Below are 25765 nucleotides of genomic sequence, written 5' to 3' on the forward strand. Positions count from 1 at the left end.
CGCCATAGCCGACATCAGCCGCGTCAACACAAGAGGTACATTTGCGGTACCTTCCTCCGCCGGCTCGGCGTACAGGCGCAACTCCGACGGCTCCGATCGGGGCAAAGGAAGAAAAAGTAAAATTACGGAGCCGTACGCCACAGCACTTCGTGGACCGGTGTTGAGGTGCCGGATAGGAGGAATGCTCAGGATTGCACGGTTCTGCCAGGTGATACGCTTAATTGTAACAATCAAGAAGACGCAGAACATTGCTTGTAGCGCCTCCAGGTGTAAAGAAGTGCTTGACTGAGCGAAGTCGTGCACCAAGTACCCAGGCGGTACCCGTTGACATTCAGCCTCGCGCAGCACCAGCCACAGTGACAAGACCACCTAGCCGAAGGGTCGAGATGCACGTCTACGTATCCACGGCTTCCTCCACTGCTTTCTCTCCGTTTTTTTCTTTGTCCCATTGCCGGCCTCGTCGTCTTCGCAAATCACCCTCGCCCTCGACCCAATTCCCGGCCCACTGCTTCGCTCCCTCTCCCCGCCTCTTGCCTCTCTCCCACTCAAGATGCTGGCCATCCGAGCCTTCTCCAGCCCCATTGCCCGGCCGGGCCTGCGCGCCGCCCCCCGCGCTGCCGCATCCTGGTCGGCGGCTTCGGTACGCCCCGACGTTCTTGATTGCAGGATAAAAGGATCCCGAGCGCTGACATGGAGTTCGCAGCGCTGCTATGCCACTGCTGGCGAGCGCGTCGCCAAGTACGAGGGAACAAAGGACTCCAAGGTGCGCTCCTCTCTCGGGATCGAGGCCACTGGACAACACGAGGCTCACTATCCTGCGCAGGGCAACTACCTCGTCAGCTTAATCGAGGGCGATGGCATTGGCCCCGAAATCTCCCAGTCCGTCAAGGACATCTTTGCCGCCGCCAAGGTTGGTCTCGTCTCAGCTTCTAGCTTCCTACACTGGACACTGACGTCTCGCTCGCAACCAAGACACCCATCGCCTGGGAGTCGGTCGACGTCACCCCCATCATCAAGGACGGCAAGACGGCGATCCCCGATGCTGCCATTGAGAACATTAAGAAGAACAAGATTGCCCTCAAGGGCCCTCTCGCTGTACACTTGCCCTGCCAATAAGCCGTCGTACAGTGTCGTCGGCTGACCGTTCAACGTCCGCAGACCCCCGTCGGCAAGGGCCACGTCTCGCTCAACCTGACTCTGCGGCGGACCTTCAATCTCTTTGCCAACCTGCGACCCTGCCGCTCCGTCGCCGGCTTCAAGACACCCTACGACGACGTCGACACGGTCCTGATCCGAGAAAACACAGAGGGCGAGTACTCGGGCATCGAGCACGTCGTCGTCGACGGCGTCGTCCAGAGCATCAAGCTCATCACCCGCGAGGCCAGCGAGCGCGTCCTGCGCTTCGCCTTCCAGCACGCCGAGGCCATTGGCCGCAAAAAGGTGCGCGTCGTCCACAAGGCCACCATTATGAAAATGTCCGACGGCCTCTTCCTCAGCGTTGCCCGCCGCGTCGCAAAGGACTTCCCCGCCATTGAGTTTGACGCCGAGCTCCTCGACAACACCTGCCTCAAGATGGTGACGGACCCGGACCCCTACAACGACAAGGTCCTTGTCATGCCTAACCTCTACGGCGATATCCTGTCCGACATGTGCGCTGGCCTCATCGGCGGTCTCGGCCTTACCCCCTCGGGCAACATTGGCGACGAGTGTTCCATCTTCGAGGCCGTCCACGGCTCCGCCCCGGACATTGCCGGCAAGGGCCTGGCCAACCCCACCGCCCTGCTGCTCAGCTCCATCATGATGCTGCGGCATATGAGCCTCACCGCCCACGCCGACAAGATTGAAAAGGCAATCTTTGACACCCTCGCCGAGGGCAAGACGCTGACGGGCGACCTGGGCGGCAAGTCCAAGACGCACGAGTACGCGGGGGCAATCATCAAGAAGCTGTAATAGACTGACTGTCCGTCCCTGCACCATAACCCCCATCCATACCCTTCAAGATACCTATCTACCGCCCTCTCAGCACCTAACTGCCTACCTCAACCCGCCCTGGCCTCCTTCCTCCCTCCCTCTCGCCTGGCGCATCGTCACCGGCAACGGGGACCGCCAAGCACCGCCTCTTACCCCCTCCCCGGATAGAAAAGGGCCCCAGTGATGATATATTCCTTTACCCCCCTGTTTTCTGAACGGTAGTGTTTGAGTAGGATGTGCCGAAGGCGGAGAGTCGGCGGGTCAATGACGAATGGATACGCATATTCTTTTTGATAGCCCGGGCGGGTTTATGATGGCAAAGTTGGTGACTTGTGACGTGATTACCTCGTGTGCTTTATCGTAGCCAAACGTCTTTCCGAAGAGAACAGATGGACAGGGGCATCGTGAATTTAACTGGTGGTCGCGATGCTCGGCGGCCAGGACTCTACCCATCTCCGGCAGGGGAGGGAGGGTCAGCGGCCCCACTCGGCCCGGAGATGCCCAGCCCACACCGGTCTGGCCCCGCCCTGTCCCGATGCACATGCCGTTTGGTCCAGATCCCAGCGCGGCTCCCATCCATTCGTCAATCGCGACAGGCCACAGCCAAGCCCCTCTCCGAAGCCATGCCGTCGGAAAGAGGGCGGAGGGGACGGGCCATAAATATTTACGCTTCGCATTGCTTCGACTACCTACGGAACCGAACCCTCGACATCGCAAGCCCGTCACTTGGACATGCGAAAACACTGCGCACGTAGAAGCTGAAACCTCTTAGAAGGTACAGATGGACGCCCAAGAACAAGCGATGTGAACTCGCTTAGCTGGGCTCCGCGCACACCAGGGGCTTCGTATCGCGCCACAACCAGCTCGTAATCGGGAGCGAGACGCTCTTGTGGCTCGCGACCATGCCGTCGACGTCAGGGCCCACCTTGCCCGCAGTCATAGCGGTAGTCGCCTCGCCGAGCCACCGCCGCCTAACGGCGCCGGCCTCCAGCGTCGAACTACGGCGGTTTGGGCGGTTCGGGAAGAACAGGTGGGGCCGCTTGGCCTCGGAGAAGCGCGCCCACTTCCAGTCGTCGGGGGAGCGGCAGGCACCGAGCTGGTGGTAGGCCTTGATGGTCACGTCCCAGGCGGCCGACGAGGGCGCGACGGTGATGACGTAGTCCATGAGGCACAGGCCGCACGAGCCGGGGGCGTCGTGGCAGGGGGGGAACGCCTGGTCGCCGGTCCGGGGGGGCTGCAGCTGGGGGATGTGCTGGCGATAGGGCGACGAGGAGGAGTGGGGGAAGAAACAGGTGTGCTCGCAGAGGCGGAAGTCGCGGGGCCCGCCGCCACGGCGGAACTCGGAGATGGAGTCGTCGGCGACGGTGAAGGCGTAGGTGCGGAGGAGGAGGAGCTCACCGTCCTTGATCTGGGCGTCGGTGGTGCAGAGGATGCTGGTGGCGGGCCTGCGCTCCGTGTGCCGGACGCAGATGTTGCCGAGGGCCAGGCCACGGCCCGGGCCGTATAGATGTTGGTTCATGACGAGGCGAGCATGGTGGTAGGACAGGCCGAAGGGGTTGCCGGCGGGGGCGAAGCGGTCCCTGATGCCGCAATGGTGAGGACGTGCGGGGGCGCCGCTGGCTTCACGCTCGGAGCGAGGGCCCCAATCTCTCTGGAAGGGGTGCAGAGAGTTGCATGCGTGGCAGTAGAAGACGCCGCGGCCCATGCGGGCATCAGCCTCGAGGAGCAAGAGGAAGCGCCTCCGCTCTTCGGAGGGCATTTTGCGCCGACACTGGCACATGGTGAGGCTGAGGGCAAAGACGCTCTTGCAGGTGAGGGACATGCTCAGGGCCTCTGGCGTGTCAAGCTGGTCGCATATCAAGAGGAGGATATCGGCGGGAAGCTGCAGGATGTGTGGCTCCAGCGGGGTTGCGGTGGTGGCAGCACAAGCTGTGAGGGGCGAGGGCGAATGCGGCTGCGGTGGCAGTGATGCGGACGAGTGCGACGATGGGGAAGACGGCGGTGATGGAGACATTGGCGAGGACGGCACAGACGATGATGCTGCGGGCGTCAAGGGTCTGCCGGCGGGTAAGTCGTCGTGGGAAACGGCCGGCGACCCGAGCGGCTGGAGAGGCCACGAGGATTCCATTGAGTGCGGAGTAGGCAGATGGGGACGAGAATGAATGGTTGAAGGGGCAGGGGGGAAGACGAGCAAAGACGGGAGAAGAGGCCAGAAGGAGGAGAGGCGGCAATCAATGGTGATCCGGGAGGCTTGGCCGGTATATCTACCATGGCCGATGCAGATGCGGGAAGCTTATCCGCTGGCCTGGGGCGGCATCGAGGCCCAACACGATGCTGCTGCCGATGTCCGGGACGGGCCCTCTGTGACATGGTGAAGTTGCCTTGGGCTTGGGCTCCCTTGTAAGTGTGGGAACGAGCTCAAGTGTGTCGCGGAGCCCGTGGTCAGCGTTTGGCGCGACAGGGGGGGGAAGAGGCCAATGCCCAGGAATAAGCTGCAGACCAACGGCCCAAGATGTTGGTCTGCCCATGGGTAGGGAGAGGGTACAGTAAGCTCCCGTGCGGATAGACAGGGGAGGGTCAATGGTACTCGGCACCGAGGTAGGCGCATCTCGGCCCCCCGTCATGCAACCGTCTTGGCTTCCAGTGGGTGTCGGGGAAGCGCTCCTCCCTCATGCTGGAACCCAAGCTCGGGATTGGTAAGCCCATGATTCGGCGTTTGGCATTGGCTCTCTGCCCGCGTCTCCGCATCAACGAGGTTGCCTTCCTGGTAGGTAGCATCTACTCGAGCCGCGTGGGCCGCCTGTTGCTGTTGCTGTACAAGCCTGCCAAGCCAGCGTCGGCCGGGGTCGTCCTGGGTCGGGTCGGGTACGGCCGTCTGCGTGAGACGGCGTAATCATCGTGTCTGTCGTGTCTGTCGTGTCTGTCGTGTCTGTCGTGTCTGTCGTGTCTGTCGTGTCTGTCGTGTCCACGGGACCTGGCCTGGGAGACCTGGCCTGGGAGACCTGGCCTGAGAGAACTGACGAGCCGCGTCCACTGCGCTGGACAAGTAGAAGAAGGACTGGGTTTGCCTCAGACCCGCTGCATCGAGCTCTTTCGACAGCCAATAAATCGTCTCATGGGGCGCTGCCCGACGACGGCGTAGATCCAGATCGTAGCCGAAGCATGTGCGTTTGATTCGTGCGAAAAATCCGCAACGCGGGGGGAGGAGAGCTGTAGGCTCGCCCTCTCGCCCTACTGCGTGTTCAGAGTCAGAATACACTGTCCAACTCGGAGATCAAGCCGTCAACGTACAGTGCGTAATTATTGCTAGTCCTGTCTCCGCTGCACCGTGTCTGTATCCTCTCGCTCGCCCCCACTCGACTCTCGTGAATACCTGATGACGGCACTTCAACGCGGACACGGACGACAAGCAGCGGCTACAGTACAGCACCGCTGGCACAGGCACACACACATACATACACACATATATCCCTCCGTTGGGCTGCCGGCTTGCTGCGGGTGCTGCATCAGTCCCAAGTCCTTCCATCCACGCTCCCACGCTCTACTGTACTCTCCTGTACGGCATCGACAACGGCCGGCACACGTCATTGTCAGACTCATTCACTCCATCATCTGATAACTGTATTTTCATGTCAGTCAGCATCGCCATCGCCAGCGCGCTCGCACGATGCAGCCCCCTTGCTCCGCAAATCACATGCCGGCAGCTGTGCTCGCGACTCTCAAAGTCATCGCCAACGACATATGTATAGGTAGTTATACATACCATCTACTCTATACAGAGTATCCCCTACATGGAATCGACAATTCCAGCGCTGCGCACCTTAGACAAACACACAGCTCGCTGTACGCTTGCTCTCGCTCTCCCTCCTTCGTCAAGGGGCGACATGCGCTTCGTGATATGCCGGCCTCGTACGACTGGGAATCTCTCATCACCCTTTCGTCATCGAGTCCCCAATTCATCGGCAGCTGCCGTCGTAACCCAACTGCCGACTTGGCCCCCTTGAAAACCACCTTTCCATGTGCGCCCTATACCATCCGGCACCGGCCTGGCCATGTCGTCCCAAGGTCGTGCGTGTCGAAGCCACCTCGTCGCCTCATGCGACCTCTTGTCCCCGGCCTAGCTCGCGCCGGCTCCTCGGAAATAGCCTTCCATAGGGAGGCGGCCGACAGCCAGCAGCCCGCCTTCCCCTCTCGACCCCTGAGCCGTGCCAGCGCGGCCTCCAACCCTTACAAGCGCCCGCTTCGAACCTCCTTCTCGAAGATCTTGACCCCCCAGACGTCATAAAATTGCAACGGGCCGACCGTCTTGAACCGGAGTCGAGTTCCGCTGTCGGAAACCTCGCCGTCGCTATCGCTCTCCGATTCCAGGCCGTCCACCGGCAGCAAGGGATAGGCGCCGTCCAACGTCATACCATTTGGCACGTGAGCCTTGCCCTTGCTCTTGCCCTTGGAGCGCTTCGTCGGCTGCGCCTCGCGAGCCTCGCCGGCCACCTCTGATGGCCTAACCACCCGGTCCACGCGCTCGTCCTCCATGGCGATCCACTCCAACTTGAGCTCCGGGTGGTGAGACAGGTTATCGACAATGAACCTCAGAATCTCGCGCATGACCCAGATGCACGTGTCGTTGTTCTTGAAGTGGAGGATATTGATGGCCCGCAGATTGGAGAGGCCCGAAAAGTATTGCATGAATGCGTGCTTGATGCTGCGTCAGCTTGGCTTGCCACGGCACGCGTGACACACAGTCGAAACTTACCACGGCGTGGATGTTCATGCTGAGCGCCAGCTCCTCGAGATGCACCCCACGCGTGCAGACGAGAATCATGGTCTTCTCATTCACGTCCCAGTTTGGCCCACGGGTCTCATCCTTGATCATGAGGCGCTTGAGCGTCGGCATATGTCTCTTCAGCACCAGCCGCCGGATCTGGTCGATGGTCGTCGTCGTGCGGGACGCGAAGCTCTCCGGCTTGTGCTTAGCACTCCTTTCGAGCAGAAAGAGGTCGTGCAGCTCGGGTAGCTGGGCCATGCACGAGAGAAAGGCCGTCGTGACGTGATCTGTGAAGACGCTGCGGAGTGCTAGCGGCCGCGTCCTACCCTCCTTGGCCAGCAGCGTCCAGATTGGGACCTGGTTTCCCACGTTGAGCAGCGTGAGCTGTCTGAGAGAAGCCAGGTCGACGCCCCTGGACAGAACCGATGCTTTGACGGGCACGAGGTGGATGCTCAGCGATTCCACCGACAACCCTCTGGTGTCGCGGGCATAGGCCACCATGGAGCGCCGGACCGTCTCTTCCTTTGGATTCTGGTCCAAAGGTCGCGCTGCCTTCTGCCCCGGTATGGCGAGGGCCTCGGCCTCTATAGCCTGGATCTCATTGAACATGTCCCCGACGCTCTGGTTGAGCATCTTCAATTCGGCGTCGAACACGCCTGTCTTGGGGTATCCCTCGGCGGCCGCTTGGGATCGAAACTTTTCGACCCTCGCGGCTACCTTGGAGAACTGGTTTTGCAAGCAGTTGAGCCTCTCCCATAGTGGTCGGAGGGCAGCCCTTGGCACTCGGGATAGGCCGGAGAGCTGGTTCGCCGCCGGTGCGGATCGCGACTCGTCGGCTGCACCGCATGGCGGTTTTGTGGTCTCGGAGGCGGCAGTGCCACATACTTCGGCTTGAGTTGTAGTCGTTTGGCTCCCGCGCGTAAACTCGTCTCCCGAGGGACCAGAAGTCGTGTGCTCGAGATAATCATACGGCTCGTCCCCAATCATGTCGATATGAGCAATGTCGATGTCGTCAGGAACGACTTCTTCTCCGGGAAGCTTATTTGGCGGGGACTCGGGGGTGACATTCTCGCCGAGGCATTTGCTGCTCGGGGATTCGCCATCAGCGGCGTCCTCGGGATGGGCGCTCTGCCCCTCAACGCTGTGGTCGGCGACACTGCCTTGTTTTGTCTGCTGTGCCGCGTCGAGCACCGGGTCGCCCTCGACCTTGTCCAGTTCCCCGAGCTTTTCGCTGGCGGCACCTGTCCCTTCTGTACCTTGGAGGGGCGAGTGGTCGCACGAATCGACATATTTTCTCGCGGCCTTCTCGATGATGTCCAAGATATCTTGCTGAGACACTGAAAAGTCTCTGGAGCCATTCTGCAGGGCTATTAGCCTAGCCGATGCCCGTTTGATGGATGAGATAAAATCCTCATGGGAACTCTGGGCAGCAGCGCTTCCTGCTGGTTCGTCGCTCTTGGCATGGCCCCAAGCGCTCTCCTGGGCCTTTGGTCGAATGGGCGACTTCTTGACCAGCGTTTGCTCAATATCGAGGATCTTGCCGAGGATAGCCTCGTGGAGCTTGCGCTCCTCCTGTGCGCGGAACGCTTTGGCGGGACCGCTAGCGTCATAGTTTATGCTCTGCGACACGACTTGAAAGTCGTCGTCCAGATCGGAGTCTTCGGCATCCGAGTCGGGCGGAGGCTTCCGGGACTGCTGTGCGAGGTCATCGGACAGGGACAGCTGCAGCTCCTTGAGCGTCGAAAAGGAGTTCTTAACGCACGCCCTAATCTCCGGGACGACGTCGATGGATTCAATGTCGAGAACACTCAGGGCTTTGAGGTTTTTAAACCCGGAAAAGGTGGACGGCTCTCTGCAGCCCAAGCCCCGCTTGCCACTTCTGCTCTTGGATGCGGACTTGGACGGTGGCAACAAGGCGGGGGGTGGGCCGGCTGGCTGTGGCGGCGACATTCCCGGGGGTGGCGGCGGCGGCGGAAGAGGGGTGGTGAGAGGCGGCAGGAGAGCAGGCCAGTGGTTCGCGGAGCCTTGTGGGTGCGTGTCGACGGACGCAGGTAGGGGAGGGGGCGGGTTGTAGTACGAATTTCCATTTTGCATGCGCACATGAAGTCTTGTCAGGGACTGGATCCGATGGAGTTCTCGGTATACGGGCCGGCTCAGCTCGACACGGATATTCCATCTGCCCGCGCAAGTAGAAGACGGTCGAGTCAGCAAATCAGGGGCCCGAGGCGGGACGAGGATGGGAGGCGAGCATTGCTGACCGAAAGGTTTCGAGAGAGGTGGCCTTCCTGAGAGTCAGGTGAAGAAGGCTGTTGAGGAACTTGCCGCAGCTAGCGGTGTAGACGTAGGGTTGATACGACTTTTCTCCCTTGACGCCGGCGCTCAGCGTGTCCATGGAGAGGTCTCTCAGGTACTTTGCGTAGTTGTAGTCGCTGGTTGTAAAAGTGTCGAGGCCGCCGGCGAGGCCATCGATGGGCGAATCAAAGTTAATGTCGTCTTCATCGGGGAAGACGATGTGGAAGTTGCGATAGAGCTGAGCCGAGGCCAGCTCGTGGAATCGCTTGCAGACGAGTGCGACGCATATGAGATCGGCTTGGGAGCACTTGGCGGCGGTCAGTCAGGCAGCTGCGTTGTGGGAGAGGCCGAGCACTTACATGGGAGATGATGTCCTGCTGCGTCTCGGGCGGCAGATGGAGAAACGAGAGGCTTGTCCGGGCCGCAGCCTCGTCTCCGCCAGCCTTGGCTGCCATGGTGACGGGCGGCGGGGGGAGACGGGCGCTGGCTGGGTTGTCTGCGATGGCCTGTCACCTGTGCCCTAGGCGAGGGACTGCGGTGGTGAAAACGGTGGCGTCGATTGAGAGGCAGACACTGCTCGCTTTGGAGGCCGCGTGCAGGAGAGGGCAGAGGCCGAGGACAAGGCGGCGATGGGCGTGAGGGCGGAAGAATACGGGGAAGCGCAATTGAGCGATGGCCAAGGCGGCAACGGGATCGAGGAAGAGATGCTGGCCAGGTGGCGGCCGGTTGGCGGGCGACCAAGGCTGGGATGGCGCCCCACGATCTTTACTTGGTAAGACGTGGATGGGCTTGCTGGGAGGGACAGGGCGCGGCCAAGGGAAAGAAGAATCTTGCAGTGGAGTGCTGCTGGGTCGCGGGCGGGAAAAGAATGCGTTGGGAGCGATCGTTGGTGGTAGAAGGTGGTCGGATGGAGAGCGGAGAGAGAAGTCGTTGGCAAATCCATCCGGTCTCGTCCAGCAGGGGTCTCTGCTCCGTTGCCAGCGGGTGGGTGGGGCGGCCCTAGGCGCTGGACCGTGCGCTGCTCTGCCGCTCTCATCAGCGATCCGTGGGTGCGTTTAGCGCCACCCGTCGTGCGTGGCTTCAGCTGGTGGCATGGCGGGTGTTGTTGGTACAGTAACTTGGGTGACATACGAGGCCCGTTTGAGTCTCGTTCGGCGGCGCTTGGCCTGCAGAGGTGGTATCCGTACAGTAAGTTCCATGCTGCGTGGTGAGTCTCGCCGCCCCGAGGACGGATGCGGTGCGACGTCGATTTTGTCCACTGTTGTCTCATCACCTCTTGGAGTTTGTTGGCTTGGCGTTGGGGGAGGCGGCTCTCCTGTAGGCCTGTAGGGTAGGCCAGCCAAGTGCTGCCTCTACGTACAACGGCACATGCATGTGTTGGCTGCAAGGCGTGGTTGTTACTTGTTAGTGGCTCGTTTGCGGCCTACACAGTCACCAGATGGGTGTCTGTCTGTCTCGCCCTCGACTGGAGACGGTGCCTTGACGGAGGCCACGAGCATGTGACCCTTGGCATGCTTGCCGCACAGCAGTAGAGCCCTCTGAGAATGAAGTACTGTACTGCACGCGGAGCGTAGAGTACCGTTCTCCGTAAGTGCCTAGGTACCGACCTAGCCGTGTGCCATGTTTGCTGGTTGGAAGCGCTACAGCACAGAACACTATTTACAGTAATTACCGTACGCAAATTACATGGAAACGGGAGACGCCTGTTGCCGTCGACGACTTACCCCACGTCTCCCCCCGCACGCGAGGGCCCGTGCTCACAAGTCAGAGTACTTGTGCATTACCGGTATATGCTTCCAAAGCCATTGAAACTGGTTGGGCAGTTTACCCGAGCCCTAACCCGCCTCCTTCCACTTGCCTGGCTCGTGGCAGCTGAGAGGGTGCGGAGTAATCACAGCACGGCACAGCTCGGGGACGAGGCACCGATTCCTCTTTTCCTCTTGGCAGTTCCAGGCACACTCGGAGAAGGACATGTCGTACCTGGAGGCATCTGAACACGCACAACCGGCCCCTGCCTGCACAGCCGCCCATCCATCTGTCAGGCTACCCAGCACTCCATCACTTCGCCCTTCTTGTTCTATTCTTTCACTGTCTCTTCTTACCGCATTGATTCGTTGTTCCTTTCGCTCCACGTGTCCCCGCTACAGCGTTTGTATATATACCTTACCAAGGTACGGATACTCGGCCCCTGGATCCAAGCTCCACCTCACCCCACAGCAAGAGTCTTGGCCCCCGATCTGCGCCATGATAAGGCCTGGTCTTCTCCATCCTCTTTTCAAAGTTTCACCCCCCCCCCATCTCCAGGAACAACCTCCATCCTCGGCGGCCTGGCCACGTCTCTCCTCCTCGCCTCCTACTTCTTGGTACTTCCCTCGACCGCGAACGGCCACCTCTGCCCCGCTACCATGGCCGACGCTGAGGAAACCCAGTTCAATTCCCTCGCCGACAGAATCACCGCCCTCAACCGCCAGAAAAACTCGGCCTTGGTCGAGCCCGTCCGCAAAAGGCCTCCTCCGCCGCCGCCCCCCGTTGCAAAGGCGCGGGCGACGAACCCTGCTCCCGCCACCCCCGATGCCTCGGCCCGTCGCCCAAGCTCCGTGTTGCCTCCGCCGTCCGCTCCATCGAACCCGCCGCCACTGCCTCGGCGCGATACCCAAATATCTGTCGTGTCTGGAGACAAGACTACGGCGATACGTGACAATGGGCGCCCCGTCCCCCCACCACTGCCATCGAGAGCGCCGTCCTCCCGGCCTTCTATTCCCCAGCTCCCCCGGCGAACCTCGACCCAGTCCAGCCTCGTGACGCTCAGGCGCAACTCTGCATCTTCTGACATGTCCCAACTGTCGTCGTCGTCGTCGTCGTCGTCATCGTCTCTGCGCCGTCTTCCCTCTTCCAAACCGAGCCATGGATCAAACGGGAGCGCCTACCAGCGCAAGTTAGCCCCAGCCCTCTCTGACCCCTCTAGCCTGCCCCCGCTGCCGCCCTCGAGGCGCGAGTCCGAGACCAAGGCACAAGAGGCCACGGAAAGGCAGTCTACCAGACCGAGTGCCCCCTCAGCATCTTCCAGTCCGGCGCCGTTATCTAGACCAAGTCTCCCGCCGAGGGTGCCCTCGAGACCGGCAAAGCCGCCAAGCGCACCCCAACCGACCGGATCCGAAACGGATGAGGCAAAAAATGCCCCTCGCAAACTGCCCCCGATCCGAGGCTTCAGCAGCGGGCAGGAAACGCCTCAGCGCCCACCGATTCCGACCAGGCCGACGACGACCTTGGCCGACGACGACGTCCCTCCCCCGATTCCCCGTGCTTCGCGGCCGTCGGCGGCCCAAATCCAAGCCGCGTCAGCCAAGGCGGTGACAAGAACACAGACGCCAGGTGACTGCTGGGTGTGTCGGGACTGGAGCGGTCCAGACAGGGTAGCGACGCAATTCCCGAGAGAGTCTCTCCCGAGAAAGGATCCGGTAGGGCACTTGGCTCGCGGGCTTTGCGACCCTTTCCCTTCTTATACGGACAAGGCCAGGGCCATTTTTACGTGGTTCCATCACAACATTCACTACGACACGGTTGCCTTCTTCGGCAACAATGTAAGAAGCATGTCGGTTGAGCAGACCATCTTCGGTGGCCGGGCTGTCTGCCAAGGGTACGCGGAGACGTACAAGGCCATTGCCAATCAAGCTGGGCTGGACTGCATCATGGTCTGCGGCCATGGCAAGGGCTTCGGGCACGTACCATTGAAGAAGGGAGAACGGCCGCCGCGGGCCAAGCCAGACGGGCACGCATGGAACGCGGTGAGGATTGACGGTGGCGGGTGGAAGCTGATAGATGCCTGTTGGGGAGCCGGGCACATTTGCGGCGACAACCAGCTGTACAAGCAGGAGTTCAGCCCGGAACAGTTCACGTCGAGCAACGAAAAGTTTGGACTCCGACACTTTCCGCAGGATGCGAGCCACCAATTCCGGAGCGACGGGCGGACCGTGTCGTGGGAAGAGTACTTTCGAGGCCCCATTGACGGCGAGCCGCCGACCTTTTACACAAACGGGCACCAGGAGGGCATTGCCGAGGACAGCGTGCAGCCGCGGGAACGGGACATTCGGGTGCACGGCGGCGGGTCGGTGCGGTTTCAGTTCTCCAAGATTTGCGAGCACTGGACGCCGGAGAGGAACGGGCTGGGCAAGGCGCCGCTGCTGCTGCTCAGCATCCACGGGGTGGACGGGCGCAAGGACGAGATGGTGCCGATGGAGAGCAACGGCTTCTGGCACTGGATCGACGTGGACGCCAGGCAGCTGGGGGCGCCGGGCCAGTCGGTCGAGGTTGCGCAGCTGACGACCATGAACGACAGGGACGCGCGGGGGGTGTCGGCGGCCGAGTTCCTGTCCAAGAGGGGCAGGGTCGGCATGTCGTGGTCGTACGTTATGAAGTGGGAGCTGGTCTGACGTCGAGGTCGCACGTGAATTTTGCCCCGGCTTCATGGTCGAAGTCAAGGGATCCTGAGTGGGCTTGCAGGGATTAATGAAGAGATGGATGCCGGCCGTGGAGAGTCAAGGGGTGGCCCCGGACTTGGTCAGGCTGCTGCTCCCGGGAGGCGCAGGCGTGTCAGGCCATCGGGCTCGGGACATGATTCATGGACTTGGCGAGCGCAGATGTGCGCCTGGCGACGAACATGTTGCTCAGACGGGAACCCTTTAGTCTGAAGGGGGAGAACGCAAGTCGACATGGGTTGCAACAGGGGGAGGAGGCGTCGAGGACTGTCCCTCCGACGGACGTCGAACTCGGGTGCTTTTTTGCGTTGCAACGCGTCCGGGGAGGGCTGGCACAGACAATAAACAAAGCTGGCAACTAATCCTTCCGTACCTATAATACCAAATTGACTGTATGGTGGCCGTGCGCACGGATGGTAAAGGCGGTTCGGCCGAGGGAGGAAACGGTCCCAACGCCAGCTACCCAGCTACCCATCTACCCATCTACCCATCTACCTAGGGGACCTTTCCCGTCGACAGGATGCGTACTCTGTCCCGTCGGGCCGCCCGGAGCCGCTGCCTGTTATGTCGCTCCGTTTCCTTCCATCCCGGCGAGCCTGGTGTTGGAACTGGGGGACCTGTCCAAAGACGACGCTGCCTGCACCGGGGCGGGACGTCGGCCAGCCAAGCGAGTCAGCGTCACCTGCCGCGCCCGATTTTGCGGAAACAGGCCTGTGCGAATCTTGGTCTGCCAGGATGAGGGCTGCTGCCACTCTCTTCCTCGAATCACAGCTCCAACGCGAAGAAAACATTGTGGGGACAAGCCGTCTCAATCTCGGGCCCGTCAACGTCGTATCGCGTAGGTCACGCCGGGGCCCTCGCCTAGCAAAACACGAGAGCCTCTGACAACGACGAGCCTCGGCTTCGTCGGTTCCGGGCTCGAGTTTCACTTGTCCGTCGACAAGTTTGTTGGGAGAAGCGGAGACGCCAAGGCCAGCCCTACGAGGTTGCCATCCGACCAATCAAAATACCGCCTAACCAATCAGGCAAAAGTGGGGCGCTCCGACAGCGGCCTGCCTCCCTTGGCGAGGATGGTTATATTAATAGCTGTCTGCTCTATCCGCATCTGACAGTTGCATCCGCGGTTTAACTGCATGGAGAGGACTGACGGACGCGCTGTTGCAGCACATTCGACGGCGCTGGAGATCTCGACCCCGGGGTTTATCTTCGCCTCATTTTTCGTCCTGTGTCAAGAAGACGAGCAGTCATCGCCCAATGGACTCGTGCTACTTGCAGGCTAGACTCAGTCAAGGCACACACAGTCAAAGCCGGGGGACTCGGGGTCGAGTTTAACCTGTTCCTGGCGCTACGTCACCGTCCACACTCGGCGTGAACATGTCGTCACAGAGTTTGCCTCCGTCATGCCGCTGCGGACCCGCCGGCGAGAGGGAACCAATCGGGCTGCCAGACGGCGCTGACAGGCAGCAACGGACCCGGAGGCCCGGAGCAACAAGAACACCCAGATTCAAAGACACAGACTACATGCCTCTGGCGGGAAATGAGAACCCCTTCCCCAGTCGTTCGTGCTCTCGCGTCTTGCAAGTGCTGCAAGGAGCCGAGTGGGCCGCCTCGTACAACATACCCTGAATAAAGAGAACCGGACTCGAAAGAACCGGCATCCGTCCCTTGCCCTTCTTCCAGATCAAAGCGAAAAGTGACGGATCAGGTAACCACAACGGCCTGTCTATGTTTCTGTGCGTGGGCAGCCCGAGTGGTTTGCCCCTAACCATCGTCGTCGCACCATGAGTGTACAAAAAACGGGCCAGGTTGGACCCTGCAAGATCAACTGGAGCCTCTTACACATCTCGCCGACTCTTTCACCGGTACCCTCCCTCTCTTGACGACCAGGCCGCTCTTGGGGGGGGGGCAAATCCATTGCGTCAGGATGGACATGTCACGTCAAGGAACAGGGTTCTGTCGCGCAGCTCCTCGGCCGCCAGTGTCGAGAGAGACAGGCAGAGAGACTCGTGAGCTTGACCATCTCAATGGTATTTAAGAGGTCCTGTGTGCCGTCTTCTTGGCCATCCACCTCTCCATCATTCACTTCCAGCTTCAAGCACACTCAACAACTTGCCCTTCCACAGTCAAACAAACCGTCGACTCTTCACTCCCACTTTCAGCATGAAGTTCACCACCGCCGCTGCTCTCCTCCTCGCCTCCCTCGCCGCCGCCGCCCCGGCCACCCGTCGTAAGCAAATACCCCCTCTCCCCTGACTGCAGTAGCTCCTAACCAGCTTCATTGCAGGCGCCGCTGCTGAGGGAAACCTGGGAAACGCCATCACTGACACCGTCCTCACCGGCATCTTCCAACCGAAAGGCCTGTCCAAGCCCATCGGCGACATCGTCGACGCCGCCAAGGGCAAAGGGGCCGCCCAAGGCAAAGGAGCTGCCAAAGATTAGGCACCTGACCGTGACGGACTCAAATTGGAGCGATTATTTTCGGCAGACATGACGAGTTGGCTGTACGATAGAAGTAGCGGACCGCAAGGCTTTTCGATTCTTTCTTTTCGTGGTAGCGAGGACGGGGCCTGACAGCTGGCTTCGGTAAGAGATACTCACGTTGAGTGTTGGCCACGATTCATTTGACCTCTAATCATCCTGCTTCAATGATCCGCCGTGATGTTGCGGCCGTCTTATGCTCAAAGTCGGTGATCAAGAAATCTTTCTGATACGAAAAACGACCTCTGATGCAAGTCACTGTGACCGTCGCTCCTTTGCTCTTGGCGCCAGAACCTGACATGGTTCAAACGATACGGCTTGCAACCGCGACGAAGCAACAGAGAGAGCCGTAGCCAGAGGTGGCACTACAGCTTCAACGGATAGCGAGTCCTCATCCACTTGCCGTACTTGTAAATCAGCGCTGGGATCGGAACTAACGCCACGGCAACGAAGCCCAGCAGCGAGCTGCCCCATCCGACACCCATCGTCTTGTACATCTGCGGGCCGGCCAGGGGCAGGAAGGCAGCGACGGCGCATCGCAGCACTGAAAAGGCGGCCAGGCCACTCGCGGCATGCTGCGGGAACGCATCGACAATATACGCCTGGATGGGCAGCCACACCCCCACGATGCCGACCCCAAAGGGCACAATGCCGATGACGGGAACGATCCAGTGAAGGGCCTTATCGGCGCTCCAGCCATACCAGAAGAAGGTGATGGGCAGGATGAGAGCGAACCACATGCAGTCGGGAAGGCGCATCTCCGGCTCGTAGACACCGCCGTTGGTGGCCGTCATGTGCACGACGGTGCGGTCCGACAAGAGCGAAAAGGACAAGAGGCCGACGGCATAGCCCACGAACAGTGCGAGATACACTAAGCCCGTGAGGCCGACGGACCAGTGATAACTATCCCGGAAGACAACGGGAATGGTGTTGAAGAGGAGGTACAGGCAGCCGTAGACAAAGGCAATGTACAGCGAGACGCTGGACAGGATGGCCGAGCGGAAGAGCATCTTCGGGGGGCGGGTGAGACCGATGAAGAGAATCCGGCGCTTGGTGAGCATGGGGGCGTCGGGGTCGACATAGCAACTGCGAAGCTCGGGCCTGCCGAGCTCCCCCCGGAGCCTCTCGGCCTTGCGCGCCATGAGCACCTGGTGGTTCGTCTCGCGGTTGAGAAACATCATGCCCACGACGATCATGGTGGCGGGAATAAAGGCCAGCCAGTTGACCCATCGCCACCCGATGCTCTGGGACACAAAGGCCCCGATGACGGGGGCGCACGACGGTCCAAAGATGGGCCCCAGCATCCAAAACGTCATTGCTCGCCCGCGATCGCTGACGGCAAAGACGTCGGCGATGATGGCGCCCCCGATATTCTGGCACGCCGAGCCGCCTATGCCGCACATGAAGCGGAAAAATATGAGCGCATCGAGGGTCGGGGCCACGGCACAACCAATCAGCCAGGCGCAGAACCAGGCGCTGGCGCATATCAGGACGACGCTGCGGCCATAAATCTCGGACAGGGGCGCGAGGAACAGCGGACCGACGGCATAGCCCAGCAGGAAGATGCTGACGGGCATGGAGCCTTTGGTGATGTCGTCTTCCTCAAACTCGGCCTCCATGGCGGAGAGGGCCGGCGCCAGGATCGACGAGGCAAACGGCGTCATGAAGGTAATGGCGGCTAGGAGCACGACAATAAGCCACTTGCGGCTGGGGGAAAAGTTGAGAGGCATCTCGGGGTCGTGCTGGCTTTCCCAACCGACGATACCCCTGGCGAGGTCCATGACGGGGACGACGGGGGGTGGAAGCTTCTCGGTCTTGCCCTGGGAGAGCCTGCTGAGAAAGCCGTGGTGGGACTTGCGAGTCTCTACTCTTTCCACGCCGAGGTCGGGGGTGGAGCGCTGAGTGTGGCCCACTCCTTGCGCCTCGATGTCCACGTCTCCAACTCCAGAGGCTCCAGAATCCTTCCCGGCCCCTGGACGGACGTCGCCGGCCTTTGTCGACTTTTCAATGCCGCCCAAAGTTTCAGTGCCGGCCGATGAGACCGAGTCGTCGGCCGCGGGATTGGCATCGGCCGGTTCCACCGATCCGGTTCGGGGACACTCCCCGTCTGGCGAAACCATGTCGAAAATCTCACCGCTTTCTGTCGCGGCCGGGCTCGTTGCCTAGACAAGACGGGAAGGAAAAGGAGGGAAAACGAAAAGAAAGGCAAACGGGGACGATGCCCGGCTGATCTCCAGAGAAAGACATGGCCATTGTTGGGGCTTTGGGTAGGAGCGTGTCAGCGAAGCTGGAACTTGTCAAGCATGCGTTACGAGAGTCCAACCCGTGTAACACGGGGAGCATTGCCGAGAACTCGGTGAAAGGATGCTAGCCAGTAAAATGAGGCGAGCGGTACCTCGGGCTTGGGCGGTCAAGGTGCTGCACAGCGGCGAAAGAGACTATCTGGATGCCATGTTGGCGCAGTCCCAAAGCAACCTTGCCCAAGATGCATCGAGATGGATCCTAGCCATATTGCGGCACGACTTCCAACTGGCAGCAGCTCGATACGCCCGTGGTTAAGTCCGCTCGCCGAATCAGACGAGGCCGAGGACAGGGTTCAGACGCGGGCTCCTGCAGCTGGCAGCGGACGCCGACCACGGAGAAGGAGAGGGACAGTGCGGCCAGCTGGTAGTCATCATGGCAAAGGACATAGGGCTGGCTCGTGAAGGATGACTGAGTCCATGAATACTCCTGTAAGGGACGACGGTCTTGTACGCGCCTTTGACATCCAACGTCGACTCGGAAGAAAGAGAGGCTGTCCACATCTGGGATCCACCAGGCGCGGACATGGACAAGGATCCATGCAGCCTTCGGTCGTCCATCCACATGTCGTGGCCATCTTGGAGCTGTCAGTAATAGCATTTCCGAACAAAAGTGAGTTTCGGGCCCCGAAGCCGAGCTGAGTTGGGCGTCAGGCGGGTTGCAGTATGAGAGGGGTTTGAGCCAGCTCGTGCAGGCCGGAACAGGAGACACGTCGTTATGTGCCATCGACGGGCCAAGATGACGGGAGCCGTTGATTCTGACACAAGGCCGACGAGCCGCTCGAGAAGGCCCTGCGTTCGTCGGCAACCAACCCTGGAAAGCATCGTGTCGACACGCGTCTTCTTGGCAGCCGGGCAAGCCCGTCATGCGTTCCAGAGGGACTCGGCGTTGGTGCCCACATCCAGCCAGGCTTTGCTGAGGCCCCGATCGAGATTCGGTATTGAGAAGCAGGGCTATTGCTCGGCAGTGGCTGAGACTTCTTGGTGAGACTTTTTGGCCAGATGCTGGAAAACGTTGCGGGTTGCACAGAATATGTACGTGCAAGGAGCACTCTGATTGGCTGCACAGCTGAAGATTGCTTCCTTTTGCTAGGTACAGTACAGTACTGTACATCCCTAGGTAGGCAACGACCCAGGGAGCATCCCATCTCTCTAAACAAGAGCCCCGCAGCTGCCAGGTACTCTGTACCTAAGGTACCTCTCCGGCAGTTCCGCCAAGGTAAAGTGGCTTCATAGTAATTCATTCAACCACCATCCCGCCAAAAAAAGGCATCTCGCATCCGCCCTCATCGTCTTGACCCAGACGGCTCTCTCTCCGGCTGCGCGCCTGCAGCATATCCCTCACAGCAGGCCATCGCAGGCACCCGCAGCCCCGCTGTCGACCCTCGCCCTCCGTCCCCCGCCCTCGGCCCTCGGCCCTCGCGTCCAGCGCATGCCGTCACCTCGAATCTTCATGATGTTGCAACTCGGCGCGCTCCCGTAACAATCGCGCCACGACCGAAACCAATAATACCGATTCGTCGTCGACTACGAGACCCTTTCACCCGCACGCCATGTCCGCCCATTCCGCCGCCTCGTCGACGTCGCTTTCGCGATCCGAAACCCTCTTTCTCCTCTCCCTCTCCGCCGCCTCGGTCGCCGTCATCGCCAATACGTTTCGCGGTCACGGCGAGCCCCTCATCGCGTCCCTCGCCCTCTCCCTTGTCGCATTTTCGCTCTGCTTCTGCATGATCCGCTGGCTCGGCCCGACTTTCATCAAGGCCGGCTTCCGCGGCCGCGACCTGGGCAAGGCCAACCGCGTCGAGATCCCCGAGTGCATGGGCGCCGTCTGTGCCGCCGTATATCTCCTCGCCGTCATCGTTTTCATCCCTTTTCCCTTCTACAAGGACATTGTCGCCGCGACGAGCGGCGGCGGGAACCGAGACGTCGTCCTCGAGGTCCAGCACGTCAATCAAGGCCGCTTCTTGCATCGTTTTCCCCACAACAAGGTAAAGAAAGAGGGCATCGCGCCGCCTCGTCTGCTGTAGCTCCCCATGCGCTGACCCGCCCCCCCGACTGCCTGCAGCTTGCGTCCTACCTGAGCGCCATCATATCCCTCCAGACAGTTGCCCTCCTCGGCATTGGCGACGACCTCTTCGACATCCGATGGCGCCACAAATGGTGGATCCCCGGCCTGGCCTCGGCGCCCCTCCTCGTCGTCTACTTCGTCGACTTTGACGTCACGTCCATTGTTATGCCCTTGCAGCTGCAGCCATATCTTGGCGAGCTCTTCGATCTCGGCATCCTCTACTATGTCTACATGGCCTGCGTCGCCATGTTCTGCCCCCAGAGCATCAACATGCTCGCCGGCATCAACGGCATCGAGGTCTCGCAGTGTGTCGCCGTCGCCCTCCTGCTCGTCTTCAACGACTGCCTCTACCTCTTCACCCCTTACCCGCACCCGGCCACCGACTCCCACCTCTTCTCTCTCTACCTTCTCCTCCCCTGGATCGGCGTCTCGTGCGCCCTGCTCTACCACAACTGGTATCCCGCCAAGGTCTTTGTCGGCGACACCTACTGCTACTTTTCTGGCATGGTCTTTGCCGTCGTCGGCATCCTCGGCCACTTCTCCAAGACCCTGGGCCTCCTGCTCGTGCCCCAAATCTTCAACTTTCTCTACTCGTGCCCGCAAATCTTCGGCCTCGTCCCCTGCCCCCGCCACCGACTCCCCAAGTTCAACGCGCGGACAGGCCTCCTCGAGCCCTCCGTCACGCCCTGGTCTGCGGAGCGACAGCCCCACCCCCTCGTGGGCCAGACCCTGCGTCTGCTCGGCAAGCTCCGCCTCCTGCAGGTCGCCGTTGACGACGAGGGCCGCTTCGTCGAGACAAGCAACTTCACCATCCTCAACCTGTGGCTCGTCTGGCGCGGACCCCTGCGCGAGGACCGTCTGGCCTGGGAGATTACCCTGCTACAGCTCGCTGCGGGCCTGTTTGGGCTCTTTGTCCGGCACAAGCTGGCCCTGCTCGTCTTTAAGGAGGACAATTGGGGCACCACGCAGCGCTGAGGGAGTCGGCATGTCCGCCGCGAGGGCTGCTGACCGGCTCGGATCCGAGTGGGAGTGCGTGTCTCTGTACATGCACGTGAATGTGTGCCTGTCTACCTACTACATAGACTAGGCAGCCAAAGAACAAAACCTGAGAGCAACGATAGGGGATCTGATCCGTCGACAGTAACTGGGAATCGCGGCAGCAAAACTGCCGTAACACGAATCACAACATACACTGATCTGGCTGCGAAGCAGACGATTGGTGTAACCTGGCAGGAGACCGGACGCAAGAGGAGCAGTTCGAGCCCCCCCCCTGGAACATCAACAACTCGACTCATCCTTGCTCGCGTGACAGTGCCTTTACCCGGCCCGTGGCAAAGTCAAACAGCTGGCTACCGTGTGCCTATAAATACAGACAATTCGCACGAGGTGGGCAAGTTACTTGGTCAGTCATGTCCTGGTGCAGCGCCACCTCGGAAACCCTTTTATTTCCGTCACAATCGTGCGCACAGCGGCGTGACCTAAGCTGAGACCCCGTAGATGCCCTCTCGGCCTGGTCCCTTTTCCATCCATCCTCGCATTCGCATCCGTTGCGCGAGGCTGATTCGATCCTGTCTTGTTTGGGCGAGTTCCCTAAACGCCCAATTGCCCCAGCCTGTCCCAAAACGCCGAATAAACCTGTTTCCCATCCGCGCAGCAGCCACTGCGTAAATCAAGATGTAAAGAGCGCCGCGCCACTCTCGAGAACAAGCGGCTGAGTGTCCGGTTGCGGAGCAGTGAGAGCCGATAACCAGCCCGAGCCCATTCGGAACAACCAAGTTCCCCTTTTTGATCTCGGCAACAAATACAAGTACAAACACATCGTACATATCAAAGACCGTTGGTCGCCGGGGCTGAGGTTGAAGGGGAGACCACCTCGTCAGATGTTTCAATGGGCTGCGGTTCCAAGGAAACGTCTACCTTGATTTCCTCCGGGCTGGCCAAGCCGGGCTTGAGAACGGCGGATCCCCCGACCATCTTGCCTGCGGCCTTGTTCATCCTGCTTTTGGTGTAGTCGCTTAGGCTGAGCTTTTTCTTGATCGGGCTCGGGTTGATTGCGATGCCGTTGACCGCCGGCGGCGCAAACGGGCTCGGTAGCCCGCCCACGATGGGTGAATGGATGGTTGTGCTTGAAGCCGAGAGAGGCGTTGTGACGACCCCGCCACCATCGAAGGTTGGGACGGGAGGCATCTGAACTCGGAGATCTGGAGTCTTGATCTTTATTTGCTCCGGCGCCGTTCCGCCCGTGGCTGCAGCAATGGCCACTGTCGTCGTGGGTGCGGTCGTGGGTACGGCGGCCTCTGCTGTCGCTGCTTGCGGTGAGTCGGATGCGTGCACGTCCCCAGATTGTGACTTGGGAGACTGAGGATCCGCCAGAGAGCTTGGAACCGACGGCTTCAGGTCGGCCGTTGGTGATTCGACATCGGTTACCGTTCCAGCCGACGTTTGCCCCGAGAGGCTCCGCCGCTTGCGCCCTTCCTCGCCCGTACGGTTCTTGAGTCTGCTGTTCAGTAACCGCTTGGAGAGCGAAATGATTCTCTTCTTGTTGGCTTGTGATTTGCAAGATTCACTGAACCACTCGCCCTCCACTGTATCTGTTTGAACAGAGACGTCGCAGTATGTCGGCCGCAGGCCGGCAGGGTCCTGCCCCAGCTGGGATGCGCACGGTGATTTCGCCAAGGACGACAACGCAAAATTGGCCAAGCTTGGGGACTGCGCGCTTACTGGAGAGTCCGATTTGCTCCTGCTTGAAGTGCCGGCGTCCGCGTAGCGCCCCGGGGGTGCAGCGGAACCGTTCCGAGATTTGGGCTTTGTCAACGTGGAAGTGGAAGTGACAGCGCCGTCTGACACACGCTTCTTCTTTCTCGGCGGCTGCTGTTGCTCCATGCGGCGGAACGAGTCTTCCACCATTGCCACCTTTCTTTTATCACGATCGGTTGGTTCCGTGAGTATGCCGAGCTGGTCAAACTGCCCTTGCAGAGGCGTCCGGTCCCTACTGGGAGGCTTGCTGCGCGATGGGTTCGAGTCGTTCTTAGCATCAATGTCCGCATTATCGTTGACGTGGCCCTCGCTAGCGGCACGACTGTTGGTAGCATGACTGGTGCTGGTGGGAGAAATGGTGCGATTCCGCGACTTTCGCGACCGCTTCTTGGCCGACCGGCCCTGATTTTTGCCGAACAAATAATGGCGGTGAAACCGGGCGAAGGCGCAGTTGTTGTCTAAATCGCATGCGCATCCGCCGTACTCGGACAAGATTCTATCAATCCAATTGGATATAGCCGTGTATTCGGATGCGTCCAATTCCGGTTCGTCCTGCGCCGCCAGGTCATCGTCGCTCAGGCCAAGGAGATGAAGCCAGCGAGTGTGGACGCTCTTCTCGAGTCGGAAGTCCCACGGAAGTGTAATCTGCTCACTCGCCGAGATGTAGCGATCACTCACGAGCCAAAAGTGGTACTCCGAGCCGTCGGAGAGGTACGTGTCCAACTGTGCGTTGGGCTTGCAGCTTCTCCGGACATAGCGCGCCAAAGAACCCTCTTTCCGGGTGTCGATGTAGAGGGGGAGGATGGGGTGGAAGAAGACGAAGGGGAGAGGTGATGAAAGATCAGCCCATAGGTTGTCGGGGTCCACGCAGTAATCCTTCTGGAAGCCAATCTCCCCGTTCAACTCGATGATGGGCACGTCCTTTTCGACGGCCGCCGTCGACTTGACAGACCGCCATCGAAGCGTCGTTGCAGGATTCAGGGAGCGAGTCGAGTCCTTGACTTCCAGCTTTGGCCTGGTCTTGTCGGCGTTGGCCGGCAGAGTCTGGAAAACCTCGGCATGTGTGCGCCCAACCTCTTGCTTCATCGTATCCGGCTCCCGCAGCCACCGGGAGAGCGCGGTAGGGATGGCAAGGCTGGCGAACGCATTGTTGTGGGTGTCAGGGACATCCTGCTCGTTGTACAGCGAGCAGAAGCCGGCAGAGTAGTGGTGGATTTGAAAGTCGTCGGGGAGATCGGGCGGCGTGGTCGCGGGACTGGGAGGATGGGCGAGGTTCGGCCGCGGGTTTCCGTACGAAGGGCTGCGTTTCGACGGCTGGGAGCTAACGGAGTGTGAAGGGCGATGCGAGGATTTCGCTTTTTTCGAGGCATGCTGCTGCTCGCTTGGGCTGCCGTGCTTTGCGGCCTCGGATGAGCCTTGAGGGATGCTAGTCTGGAGGTCGGCAGGTTTAGCCTTTTTCTTATGGCTCTTGGATGGAGGTCGCTTGGACTTCTTGTCGACGGGCTCTTCCTTGAGGACGGCGTTCCTGAGCCGCAGCGTACGCTCAATTGCCTTTTGCCGGTCTAGAGGGCGCGGCTTGCACTCGGCACACGAATGCGCAAAATCCTCGCGTATTGCCTCGTCCCTATTGTTGGGGTAGAAGCAATCGATGTGTTGCCAGGTGTCGCACGTCTCGCAGTATATTGTGTTTCCGTCATCGTCAGAGAAGTTGCAAATACACTTGATGGTGTAGGGCTCTTCCTCCACCGTCTCTGCAGCGTTGGCGGCGGCGACCTCGTTCCGGACGACGGGTGCAGCTGGTGCGAGGACGGGGGTCTGACTGGGAAGGGCGGTCTGCGTCGGCAGCGGCGCAGGCTTGTCTGTCATAATCTGCGAGAAACTCACGAGGGAGTCGGCTTCGGAGAGAGGCGTGAGTGAATTGATTACCGTCGCAGTCTTGGGGGCATGACGGCGCTTGTCTAGGTGCGCGCCGGGGGCCACGAGCAAGAGCGCAACCCGTCACTGGGACCGATCACGCTCTCCTGCGTCTGGGACGACTGGGGGCGCAGTCGAGCCGCCCGAGGGATCGCGACCGTCGACGGGTGGGCTCGAGGTGGAAAATCTGCAACGCAGCCCAGGGGTAGAGACGCGGCGGCAGCGTTGGGGAGAAAAATGAGATGAGCCAAGCGTCGAGACGGCCGTCGAGGGCTCGAAACTTGAGATTGACGACGCCCTGTTTGGCGGTGCGGAGCGTGGTCGATCGGAACCGTCTTGTTGGAAAACTCGGAGGAATCGTCACGGAGAGGTGGCAGGCGATTCGAGGCCTGCGCGCAGGAGGAGCAGGACGCGGCACGGACGGAAGGGCAAAAGAAAACGACGACCAGGCAGAGGACCGAAACAGCAGATCCAGCAGAGCAGAGGGCCGAGGATGTCCCAGGTTAAGAATAGTAAGACAGAGTGGGAGAGAGAGAGGATCGTGGGCTGCAGAGGAATGGGAAATGGGGGAGGAGGAGGAGGACGGGGAAGAGCGACCGAAGCAGACCTGGGTGCTTGCAACGAGTGCGGCACACCCATTACCGATACGTACCCCGAAGCAGGCCAAGGTAGCAGGTACCGGGTACGAGGTACCTCCCAGCAGCCAGGCGGCAGTCGTCTCAGCGCAGCGAAGGAGGACAGCGGG

General features: G+C 60.5%; 8 protein-coding genes across 8 annotated transcripts; 4 read left to right on the forward strand and 4 right to left on the reverse strand.

The window, feature by feature from the left end:
- Positions 1 to 550: 550 nt before the first annotated feature.
- HRG_03497 (isocitrate/isopropylmalate dehydrogenase domain-containing protein) lies at positions 551 to 1950 on the forward strand (the record flags this gene model as incomplete). Its single annotated transcript, XM_044861968.1, has 5 exons — positions 551 to 640; positions 704 to 763; positions 824 to 910; positions 973 to 1095; positions 1159 to 1950. 5 exons carry the CDS (start codon positions 551 to 553, stop codon positions 1948 to 1950), a joined length of 1152 nt encoding a protein of 383 aa, XP_044722994.1.
- An 835-nt stretch (positions 1951 to 2785) lies between these two features.
- On the reverse strand, positions 2786 to 3985 carry HRG_03498 (uncharacterized protein; the record flags this gene model as incomplete). The annotated part of the gene is made up of 1 exon (XM_044861969.1): positions 2786 to 3985. The coding sequence occupies one exon, from the start codon at positions 3983 to 3985 to the stop codon at positions 2786 to 2788; it is 1200 nt and encodes a 399-aa protein (XP_044722995.1).
- A 2213-nt stretch (positions 3986 to 6198) lies between these two features.
- HRG_03499 (f-box-like domain-containing protein) lies at positions 6199 to 9483 on the reverse strand (the record flags this gene model as incomplete). The annotated part of the gene is made up of 5 exons (XM_044861970.1): positions 6199 to 6666; positions 6725 to 8588; positions 8784 to 8912; positions 8995 to 9335; positions 9388 to 9483. 5 exons carry the CDS (start codon positions 9481 to 9483, stop codon positions 6199 to 6201), a joined length of 2898 nt encoding a protein of 965 aa, XP_044722996.1.
- A 1950-nt stretch (positions 9484 to 11433) lies between these two features.
- On the forward strand, positions 11434 to 13458 carry HRG_03500 (transglutaminase-like superfamily domain-containing protein; the record flags this gene model as incomplete). Its single annotated transcript, XM_044861971.1, has 2 exons — positions 11434 to 12056; positions 12282 to 13458. 2 exons carry the CDS (start codon positions 11434 to 11436, stop codon positions 13456 to 13458), a joined length of 1800 nt encoding a protein of 599 aa, XP_044722997.1.
- A 2205-nt stretch (positions 13459 to 15663) lies between these two features.
- Positions 15664 to 15942, forward strand: HRG_03501 (uncharacterized protein; the record flags this gene model as incomplete). Its single annotated transcript, XM_044861972.1, has 2 exons — positions 15664 to 15730; positions 15788 to 15942. 2 exons carry the CDS (start codon positions 15664 to 15666, stop codon positions 15940 to 15942), a joined length of 222 nt encoding a protein of 73 aa, XP_044722998.1.
- A 404-nt stretch (positions 15943 to 16346) lies between these two features.
- Positions 16347 to 18101, reverse strand: HRG_03502 (major facilitator superfamily domain-containing protein; the record flags this gene model as incomplete). Its single annotated transcript, XM_044861973.1, has 2 exons — positions 16347 to 16556; positions 16617 to 18101. 2 exons carry the CDS (start codon positions 18099 to 18101, stop codon positions 16347 to 16349), a joined length of 1695 nt encoding a protein of 564 aa, XP_044722999.1.
- A 1733-nt stretch (positions 18102 to 19834) lies between these two features.
- On the forward strand, positions 19835 to 21324 carry HRG_03503 (glycosyl transferase family 4 domain-containing protein; the record flags this gene model as incomplete). Its single annotated transcript, XM_044861974.1, has 2 exons — positions 19835 to 20269; positions 20347 to 21324. 2 exons carry the CDS (start codon positions 19835 to 19837, stop codon positions 21322 to 21324), a joined length of 1413 nt encoding a protein of 470 aa, XP_044723000.1.
- An 852-nt stretch (positions 21325 to 22176) lies between these two features.
- On the reverse strand, positions 22177 to 24972 carry HRG_03504 (PHD-finger domain-containing protein; the record flags this gene model as incomplete). The annotated part of the gene is made up of 2 exons (XM_044861975.1): positions 22177 to 22998; positions 23071 to 24972. The coding sequence occupies 2 exons, from the start codon at positions 24970 to 24972 to the stop codon at positions 22177 to 22179; spliced, it is 2724 nt and encodes a 907-aa protein (XP_044723001.1).
- Between the last annotated feature and the right edge of the window lie 793 nt (positions 24973 to 25765).

The sequence above is a fragment of the Hirsutella rhossiliensis genome (genome assembly GCF_020360975.1).
Source record: "Hirsutella rhossiliensis strain HR02 chromosome Unknown scaffold00003, whole genome shotgun sequence".
NCBI lineage: Eukaryota > Fungi > Ascomycota > Sordariomycetes > Hypocreales > Ophiocordycipitaceae > Hirsutella > Hirsutella rhossiliensis.